The sequence below is a fragment of the Belonocnema kinseyi genome, chromosome 9 (assembly GCF_010883055.1).
Source record: "Belonocnema kinseyi isolate 2016_QV_RU_SX_M_011 chromosome 9, B_treatae_v1, whole genome shotgun sequence".
Lineage (NCBI taxonomy): Eukaryota > Metazoa > Arthropoda > Insecta > Hymenoptera > Cynipidae > Belonocnema > Belonocnema kinseyi.
This window is the reverse complement of record NC_046665.1, coordinates 42,580,625-42,592,085: the sequence shown is the minus strand read 5'-3', so window position 1 is coordinate 42,592,085 and position 11,461 is coordinate 42,580,625. Positions and strand designations below refer to the sequence as shown.

Sequence of the window (11,461 nt, the reverse complement as noted above, 5' to 3'; positions counted from 1 at the left end):
TTTTGAAAAATAAAATTCGAAAATTTTTTCTAAAGCCTCCAGGGGACTTCGTTTTCGCACGAAAAAATTTTATGTGCCCTTATTGCATCCGGACCCACAATTTAACATCCACAGAATTATGTGCCCGATCTGGCCCAAGTCGGAAATAAGGAAAATATTTGGAAATTTCTGCACGGAAAACTACTATTTTAACTATTAAAGGCTCGGGTTGCATTAATAAACCGTAGCAGTCAGATACTTTCCTGGAATGTGAGCTGAAAATATTAATACTGACAGGATTTAGAATCCCTTGAATAGTATCTGTCGATAATTCTACTAAATAATTAACTCAATACATATCAACCATTTTTTTAAATTATAAGCTGTAAATGTATATAAAGGAATTGAATTTTATACAAGCTCACTGCCCAAAACAAATGACTTTCGATTTTCTTCAAACTGCCCTAAATTGGCCTACTGTAGGACCCTATTGTATGCAACCATGAACATATACAACATATCCTGAACATTTTTTTTTAGAGGTTGATGTAAAAATACGTCATTAGAATACCTAAGAAACGTCATATGTGTCAGGGCAAATAACGCTTACAGGGAAGAATGTCCCAAAGGCGTTTTTAGAACGTTAAACTAATACATCTCTTTTATCAGTTTTTACCATTAGTTTATATGTATCAAGTACTCTTCAGAATGGAAGGTCAATAACGAAACGTTGCCACTCACAAAATCAAGTTTTTAAATTCTTTATTGACCTTCATTCTACATCGGATATTTCTTGATGTGTTAAAATTATGTTCAGAAAATGTTTTAATTGAATGTGATTGCTTAAAAACGAAATCAAATTAAGTTTGTAACTGATATATTTAAAAGAAAATTGAACAGGATTTACAATAGTGGTATCTATTTTTCGAAAATGTATATCCTTTCTATAGTATTTTTAAATTGAAAATTTAAATTAGAAATGTCTCAAAACATGTATCCCCAGGTTTAAATGCCACAATGGACATAATGGACATTTTACGGCATTCAGAGATATTATTTAAAATAAAGATTTAATTGCAAAACAAAAAAATCTTAATTCAGAACCACACCCTGCCTCGAACTAACTGCAATATGGTGCTTTATGTTTTTGCACCTACAATAGGACATTGCGCTCATGTGAAATGGAATGCCGCGCATACTTATCAATGATTTGATCATTTTTTATCGTAAATTTTATTCAACGATGCCCTTTACGCATATGCGAGGAAAAATGGTTTAGAATTGAAAATTTTTCACTTTAGCGAACACATTCTCATCACGTGTCTCGCGAGAAAAAGATTAAAAGCCAATTTTCAAATCTAATTTAAAAACAATTTTTTTAATAAACATTTTATTGTACCTTGTGCCAAAAAAGAACGACGTGTCTTATCAAAACATGATTTGGGCATATTAAGTTTTTTAAACTCGGAAATTAAAAAAAAAATATTACGCCGGCGTCTATCTGTCGTCTTGCCATTCTCTTATGTATACTGCATAAAAAACGTTAAAGCATTTTGAGAATCTCTGAGACCATCTGTTTCCAGATTTTAAAATTCAATGTACGGCCGTTCATAATACTCGGAAATTGGAACAATTTATCCTAACGAATTTTCGATGAATAAAATTATCAAAGTTATAGAATTATGAAAATACAAAAATAAAAGAAAAGAAAAATCGAAAATAAACATTGTATAAAGGCTAAAAGCGCACGATATAAAAAAAAGTAAAGCACGGAAAACTTTGATTTTTGAAAGCCCTACAAGTTTATCATAACACCTTTTTGAATTGTCATGAAAAATTGAAAATTCAAAATTTGGCCCCACAAAATATAAAAAAAATAAAAAATCCATTTTGTGATCAAACTATGCAACATAAGAAAAAAGATGATTAGACAAAAATTATCCATCCAACAGAGATCGACAATTTTGTTGTTTATGATATTTGTATAGGACGTGTAGTTTTTGTTTCAATCGTGGAAAATGAAATTACAAAATAGACAATAAAAAATCAACTTTTTTCATTCAAATCCTAATGAGAAGGTATTGGTTTTATATGAAAAATGGCTTTTGGGGATTCGATCAAATGTCGACGTTTTAACGCCTTCTGAATCAGAAAAAAAAGTTTTTACGTCCATGTTTGTTTATGGTCGTTGTTGTGGCTGTCGTATATACAGGGTTTTCCAAAAGTATGGATACCGCTGAAGAATTTTCAAGGATCGCATCATACAAGAAAATACTTCTGACAAAAGTTATGGGGTTGGGCCAAGGAATCTAGTGGTGACCTTGACTTTGACTCCAAGGTCATTTTCGAAGGTCGTGTCAAGGTAAAAATATTTTTAAAAATGGAAATCCCCTATTTTTTGTTCCGGTAATGAAAAGAGCGGAAAACTTTACATTCAAATATGTATTTTAACCTTGGGTCAAAATGACCCCTAAGGATCATTTACAGGTCATTTAAGTGTAGCAATCACCTTTAAAAATGACCTTGAAGTCAAAATTAAGGTCACCATTAGATACCTTGAACCAAACCCTACAACTTTTGTCAGAACAGATAAAAAATAAAAATTTCCATTTTGCGGTCAAACTTTGCAAGATACGAAAAGCAATAAATAGACCAACATTGTTCACACAAGAAAGATTTTAAACATTTTTAACTAGTAATAAAACGTCATAAAACTAATAACTTCAGTAACATTTTACATAAAAAATAAATAAACAATGTAAAGCCAGTTAATTGATGTATTTCTTCTTCATTCACTTTCGACAAAAGATATTCTGGAAGTAATTTTCACAAAGTAAATATATAAAGTATGCAAACAATTGATATTGTAAAGTGTATTAATTAATCAATGCTTGAGCAATTTATTGTTTTTTAACAAAAAGGAAGAAAAGTGTACTTGTAATTAACTACAAATGCAGATATGCCACCAAAATGTTCAAATACGGTCGCAGTACATTTTCCAGTACATACGGAGCTTTCCGAATGGAAAGGGTCAAACTTTCATCGTCATACTTCATGACCAATAAGAGCTAAAACATTTTATTATTTTATATTTCGCAAAATTTATTTTTTATCATTTATTCTCTTAAGGTTTTTCTATAGAATTTGCATGAAGCGAGTTGTTTTGAAAAAACTTTTTTGGATATAAATAAGTCAAAATAGCAAAAAATATTGTGTTTTTTGAAGAGTTATAACTATAGTATAGAAACTTCAGAACTGGGGGTCTTAGTCTCTTTTTTTGATCTGGGTTCTTTGAAAAATCATAACTCGGCACATATTGGAGATAGCAGTTTTTTAAAAAAAGTTTCTCAGAATTTCCTCTGCTTTAATTTTGCTGTTAAAAATGTTGCTCTAAAAGACAATATGGCGAGTAGGTCTACGCAAAAACGATTTTCGTAACTTTCTTTAACAGTATTTCTAGAACGCATGGTAGTCATTTCTAGAAAACTTGGGATTTTCATCAAGACCTCTTAGTAAACCGCTTTAGCAAAAAACGCGCATCACCTACTAAACATGCGCATTTGCTATCCAGTCCTCCTGTCGTATAAACGGCTACTTTCAGAACTGAATAGAGGCTGATAAAACGCCGAAATCATGCCTGCGTTACATGGAAGAATAACTTATAATATTAAAATAATATTCATCACAAAAAATAGTAAACCGTATTACATTTTTGAAATTGTATAAGTTATGAGAATACTGCTTCTGAAGGGGTATAGAGAAATAATTAATAATCTCGACTTGATGTATAAACTGACCAGTACTTGTCGAAGATTTATTTATCGTCGTACGTTTTCGAAAGCGAAAGCAATTTTTTTGACGGATGCGAGGGTGCGGAACTGGTGATGGCGCCCGCTGGGCAACAAGAACGAGTCGACGGTTGGACAGTGTTCATATGATTTCAGTTGAGATCTCATGTTCTTTACGACAGCGTCACGGATGGACCAAAACTTATCTTAAATCTCGATATCCCTCAGCCAGATCACTTCACTGATATTTCTGGCACACTGTCTTGTATCCCAATCTCATAGCCCAGTCGAAAAGTGTCGAAACAAGACGAAAGGATTTTTTCCAAGTCCGTTAGATCATATCCTTGACACTTTTTCATGTTAAAAGATCTACTACAAGATATTCTTATGTACGCAAATTCATCAAATCCAATTCATCAATTGTCTCAGATTTAATGCATTCAGTGCAACTAACATTGTTACTAACATTACTGCAACTAACATTGTTACTTTTTTAAAATCCGAATCTTTTATTATTCCATGTTATTTCATTGTGCCTAAATAAATAGGCTGAACAAAATAATATTTATTATTTTATTAATTCTAGGCGTCTGCTTAAACGTATGGAATACATGCTTGGAATACAAAATTATTTATATGAACTTCACTCCTTGCACTCATATCTGAGTCTACATATTTTTTTAATTTATGGATTTTGGTTGAAAATCATTATTTGTGTAGATATATTTTATGTATAAGAACGACTAATATATCGCTTTCCGAAAGGTCAAACGATTGTTGGTGATTTTTCAGGGGACAAAATTTTTTGGATTGAAAAATATCATTAAGTTCTGACAAAATTAAGGGGAAGATTTTATGCTTGTTGTGCATCTCTTCACAATGTTAGGCGATTATTGAAGCTCCATTATTTAATTAAAAGAAGCAAAGAAAATTACATTTGTAGTTCTTTAGTTGTAAACAAATTGCAATAAGTTGCAACATGTGATAAAAACTTTAAAAAAGTTGCAAATAGTTTTAAACTTATATATTTTTAAAGAAGTCTATTACCACAATGTGTATTGGAAGTTACTTAAACGATGGGAGACAATAATCCCATTTTCGAAGAAATGGCGTTTATTGCCTTTTGGAATACCACCCTTCAGTTGTAATGTGTTAAAAAATACAGCTATTAGTTGGATAAATTTATTCCAAATTCATTCAAATACGAGTTGAATTGAGTGCGATTTTATTTATAAATAAAATGTTTTCAAATATTCAAATTTTTAATGAATTAATTTAATTTAGTGTGGATTTGTTCAATTTCGAACGCTTTGAATTGAAAATTTTTGAATATTTTAATTTTTAATAAAACAATTTTGAAAGATAAATCTAAAAATTTCTTCTAATATAAATTTTATTAATATTTCTTGTTAATATACTTCTAAGTTATATTTATTTAATTTCAAAGACATTAAATTGACATTTTTAAGTTTTGTATGCTATATACTTTGAAATACCTTCTTCGTATATCTTATGCATAAGACAGAAATATTTTCAAATAAAATTTTATTATTTAAATACAGAAATTTATTTGATATTAAGAGATGACAATAGCCTAGCAATCGCCAGTGTGCATCTTTTGCTACCTGGGTTGCATTTATTGAATTCTGATCTTTCAAAGCACGTGGCGACACGTGCGTGCCGATGAGTGCAAGCACTTTGTATAAAAAAACAGCAATACAAGCACTCGAAAGATGTTAAAGCGAAGTGATATCAAGTGTAAGGGTCTAGAGTGTTATTCGATGAGAGTCCGACCATCCGGAAAATTATCGGAAATTTCCTGAGAGGGACGATAAAAAAAGGTGGAGAAAGAAAGGGGCTGGGCCTTCTCCGCGCTGAAAAACTTCTGATCAAACGTTTCTTCCCTTTCATGAAAAATAGGGTTGATTTAATTTTAAATTTCCTCAAATATTATTCATAACCTTGATTACAATTGAAAAATTGTTTAGTTTGAAAATTAGTAAATTTATATTTACTCACATACAAATACCTTTCATATCAAAACATTATTATGTGGAGCTGAGCTAATTTATTTAACACACTTCTTATATAGTAAAATGAACCGTTTTTTCTTTAATTAATAAATGATTTTCATTTTTTGTTCCAGGTCTCGAATCACAAGTTCAAGATTCCAAAGATATGTATTGGTTCTAGAACTGAGTTCCAGTATATTTTGATTCATCCTTGACTGATAAAGGACAAGTGAAGTCAAAAATACATAGGCAAAATTAAGTAAAATAAATGCGAGAAGCAATATGGTTGGTCCAAACGCCGTCCTTGAACGAGTTCCCCCCTGATTGCATTTTTTGATACAAAATAAAATTTTGTAATACATTTTTAAACACTTTATCAACGATTAAAAAAGCCTTTATGTATCTCATTTATGACAAAAATTCCTTCAATAATATTATAACTATACTCTGTTCCCTGAGAGAAGATCCTCTAGGCGTGCATATGGGTTGGCGTTTCTGGATGGAGGAGTGTCCTTACCCGTTTTTTCATACGTAGTTTATTAAGTTCTCTTCTCATTGGTCCCTTGATCTTAATTTAATATTTATTACTTTTGTTGTCATTTTTCTATAAAGTTTGAAAATTGGGGAAGTAAGCAATATCGAATTGAATATTGAGCTAAAGTTTCTGCGATTAAACTTCTTTAAATTTTCAACTTTCCTAGGCAAGCAATATATCATTGGGATCAGAAAAATTCGTAGATGCGGATTATGCTATTTCCAAATCGCTAATTACAAAGTTTAAAGTCTGTACATTTCCTTACTTTGACCTGCTGTGGACCAAAGACCCCTGCTGGGGTAACCTTATTCACGTCGAGTTTGGTAAGCAAACAGACAAGTACGAGTAGTAGAAAACGGGCAGTCGTCATTTCCTCCACGGCTACCTACGTACCCTTCCCCTTCCAGTGTGCAGCGACACCTATCCCTCACTGGAGATAATCTCTTTGTCTTCCAACTTATATCTATTCCTATTTAAAGACTATCAGTATGTCCATGAAAATCATTTAAATATACATAATTAGATTATTTTCAATCTAATAATGTATAAATATGATATATGCACATTGTATGAACGAAAAATTAAACAATTTTCCACTTTTGGTCAATTATACATACAATACAATACAATACAATTATAAATAATGAATAAATAAAAACAATGAATACAATTTTCTACTTTTCAAGTTATCGTGGATTAATAACTGATTCAAGTTAACAAAAGTAAGTGTTTAAGAACAAGTTATTATTATTTATAAAATATTCTCTTACAGTGATTCTCGTATGTTGCAGTTTTTCTACAAATTTTCACTTTTGATCCACTTTTAAATTGTAGTGAGATAATAATTAATTTAAGTTAACAAACGTATGTTTCGGCCCATAATGGTGACCCTTATCAGTGAGTTTTAATCAATCTGCGAAAGGTACATAACGTCTTGTAGGTACGCAGTTTTACAATTGGAAGTGTTATGCTTTGGTTAATATCTCAGTTTCTAAATTATGTACATTATTTAACTTAACGTTTATATTTAATTTAATTTTATTAATAACTATTGATAAATCATTCAGTATTATTAAAACAATGTATTTTAACGAAATACAACATTGATGAAAACAAATTAGAATGTAGTAGTAAAATTTTCTAGCAAATTTTTTTTTAAAGTTGTCTGAAAACATTGCAGTCCCTCTAAAAATGAAGCTGTAGTAAAAAAATGAAACTATAAAAAACTTTGTAGTTGAATAATTATTTAAATATTTTTTAAAAAATGTTCTTTTCTTATCGACAAAAAGTTTATTTTGAAAGGCGAACAATTATTGTTACTTTTACAAAAATAATTCTTATGGATAAAAGAAAATTTATTTCCTACTTTCACGAATTCTTTAGATACAATGTTTAAATTTAAAAGCAGAATTACATAATTATATAACTACAATGCTCTTTTTTACAAATTTATTGTTTACTACAGTGTGATTTTGGAAATGCTTTCTTTCATAGAAATAATTTTAAAACAGGAAACTCAGGACATTTCAATTTAAAAATTGAAATTATGAGCATTTTGTCAAATTTAAATTTAAATATTTAAAGTGATACAAGACTTTGTTAAATGAAAATTTGTGTATAAGAAATCGATGAAACATTTTTTTAAGTACAATGTTTCTCGCCAATCTGTATTCCTACTACTGTGAAAAAAATTGGCATCAACTTTTCGTTGATATAAGGAAAAGAAAAGTTTAAAAAAAATATTTGAATAATTATTTAGCTACAAATTTTTTGTTTAATTTTGTATTTTTACTACAGAGCGGCTTTCAAGAGATAAAATTTGACTTTCACAGATATAATTCCTCATCATACGAGAAAAATTCATTAATTAACACTATTTCTCTTATAAATAAAAAGCTGTGTTTAAGGGTTTCAATACAAAAAATTGGATTTAATATACATCGCTAAAAAATCATTTAAAAAGAGTTCTTTGACCGCAGTGTTTTCTGAAAACTTTAAAAAAATTTGTTTATAAATTTTTGTACAAGATTTTCCTACTATATTTTAATTGTTTTTACATTAGTTGTTCTTCGTTAAGAGATTTTTTTTAAAGAATAGTACTTTCAATTGTAAAAGAGCATACTGGCAAAAAATTATGTATTTTTCACAGATTTATGAAAACTCACTGATAAGGATCGCCATTATGTGCCAAAGCGTTTGAAACAAGTCAATTGTTTTCGATTCACTTGACTCTAAACTCTAAAGACAACAATGTACATCAACAATTTCTACAAAACTAAGTTTTGAGGATCAATAACATCACCCAGCGATTGTCAAGTTATCATTATTTTAAATAATATTCTCTTTTAATAATTTTTGAAAAATGCAGTTCTTTTCTTAAATTTTCAACAGCTCTAGCAAAGAAAAAAAGCAATAGAAAATTGATTGAAAATTGATTAACTCAATGGCAAGGAAATGGGTGATTTGAAAGACAAAGGCATTATCCTTATGGGGGGCATCACATCGAGGGCCTGAAGCAACTTAGAATCCAGTGAGGGGTAGTGTCGTTGTGCACGGGAGGGGTAAGGTTAGGCAGGTAGCCGTGGAGGAAAAGACGATCGCCCGTAGAAAACAAAGCCAGTATAGTAAATCAATCAAATAAAATAGTTTCTAATAAATTTGAAGAGGTTAACTTAGATTGACAGCAACAAATCCCTTCTTCTTGACAAATTGAACAATGAGCTGCCCGAAGAAAACCAAAATTGGTCGTTCTAGATTTAGAGGATCTTCTCTCAGGGAACAGAGTATAGGTGACAGAACTCTGTGCATTTGTCTCTAATATGAAGATCAGCTAACTTAACTAACTTAACATTCAAAAACGAAGACAAAATTCTTCAGAGTGATAAGTGAAAATTTATATCAAAAGAAATGAAACAAGGGGGTGAAACGGACAAAAGCCTTTGTTACACTTTTAAATGAAAGCGTTAAAGTTGTACATAGTGTTATCTAAATCTTTTAAGGCTCTACTATTATAGCGCGAAATTCAACTATTGTTAATAGTAATTGCGTACACTATATAATAACTTAGTGACTACTGCTAGCCGACGTCAAATGCAATTTCTAGTTCTTAGCTGCTTAAAAACTAGCTTTGAAAATATGTTTACAATTTTCGAACCATTGCAGTGAATGTACTTCAAGACTAGGATTTTGCCAAACACTCCAATTTTTTCATTATCAATTACAAATTAATTTGCAAGACATAATGTGAAAATATATCATTAAGAAAATGCAATAAGAGAGTGAAATTCGAACCCAAAAATTATAATTATTTCTAAATTGTAAATTACAAATGCAATTCGAATTAATGTCCGACTGAAATTGTATTTATTTATAAGTTAATCCTATTTTCCCAAGGTGATATCGTGGTCATTTGTAAAAATCCTACTTTAGGTTAATTGAGATTTTCTCTATCAAAAATTAGATCAAACGAAAAGTGATAATTATAGGTAATTAGTGTATAAAAATGTTTTTGAGATTTGGGGTCTGATCCTCCTTATGTAAATAGGGTTAAGTGTGTGATTGTTCGGCGATTTTAGTATTTAAAAAGACGAGGGAAGTATTTATTGACCAATGATCTTGCCATACATTGCTATGCATATTGCTGTATTATTATTGTAATTTATAATCAACCACTGGTCGCTGAAAAGTTCTGAATTCTTCTTGAGAAGCAATTAAAGTAATATGAACTAAACAGTAGTTTTTCTTTCTTCTCTCTTTTTTCTGCGTGTCAGAAATCCCTGGACTTTTCGATAAAAAAGAAAAAAAAAGTCATACGACTTACACATGATTATATAGCCGTTGAATAAACTATCAATTATTTTAAAATCAATTTCATTATCATATGTTTTATTTTCGATTGTTTAAAATATTTTAAATCTGTTTTGTTTTCGTACATTTTTTGTATAATAATTATTCTTATAACAAAATAAAGATACTTTAGGACTATACACCTTATGGGACAAAATCAAATATTATAAAAGTATTTAAAATTGAAAATTTTAAAATTAAACAATTATAAGTCGGAAATTTCAGCACAAAAACTGTCAGATTAAAATTAAAATCGTTTGAAATATGAAAAAATCGGTGATAAAACAATAGCTGATTTTACAATCGTTTTAAATAGAACAATACAAATGATTGAATTAACACTAAAATCATTTTAAATAGACGCCTTAGAAATTGAACAATGTCACCTTCGTTTTGTTGTGCGATAATTACTAAATGAAGGTTTTCATCATGCAACCAGATGACCAAATACTATTTTAAACTCTTTTAATGTTCAAGGAAGAAAATTAAAAAAAATCTATTATACTTGGAAAGCATAGAAAGTAACGATAAGTTATAAATACAACTAAATTATTATCGATTTGTTTGAATTTGTTTGAGACGATTAACAATAATTTCCTTGATTTGAACACAGAAAACCATTGATGCAGGGAGTCTTCGTGGCTCAGATTCGATTTCCAAAGCAGGAAGCGTGGCTGGATGTGTTTTCAGAAAACTGCGCCTCTGTCCCTTGTTCTAATTCTCCACAGATTCCTTATAGTTTATAATTAAACCTATAGGACAGTCGCTAATTACCCTATCAGTTGATGTGAATATAAATATTAATTCAATAACAATAAAAATAGTTGTGAATTTTGTTGCATCTTATTTTAAACAATGAATATTATCATAGCACCTTCATTTTTTTCGTTTCTCAGTTTTTTGCATCTCATGATAAATAATTAGAAACTTCCTAACGCACATTTTCCAAAATGTGATTTTGCAACTTTGTTAATTTATCATCTTAGTTCTTACTTTTAGAAGTTCGTTTAGATTTTGTGATGTTAATTACGCATTACTTGAATTAGAGGGTTGAGTCTGAACCAGGAGGGTTAATCGAGTATGTAATAAGAATGGGGAATTTAATCTTCTGGAATTCTACCCTTGGATCTCTGCAAAAGGAGTTGAAGATGATGTTGAATTTTCAGGATCAATAAATCGTATGAGGATTTAATTAAAATTTATCTTCAACTTCCACATTGTTGAAAAATTATTTAATAAATATGTAATTTATACTATTTTTAGTATTTTTAACACAGACAGACACACAATATTAGTTTGAA

At 29.8% G+C, this 11,461-nt stretch overlaps 1 protein-coding gene across 2 annotated transcripts in view; it reads left to right on the top strand.

Annotated features, from left to right (window-relative positions):
* The window catches only part of LOC117180305 (protein vestigial), a 194,851-nt gene extending 187,994 nt beyond the window's left edge, over nt 1-6,857 (top strand). For both annotated transcript variants that reach the window (XM_033372730.1, XM_033372729.1), the window contains exon 6: nt 5,914-6,857. In XM_033372730.1, the coding sequence (XP_033228621.1) occupies nt 5,914-5,960 (47 nt within the window). In that variant the 3' untranslated portion in view covers nt 5,961-6,857. The remainder of the gene's footprint in view (nt 1-5,913) is intronic.
* Nucleotides 6,858-11,461: the final 4,604 nt, after the last annotated feature.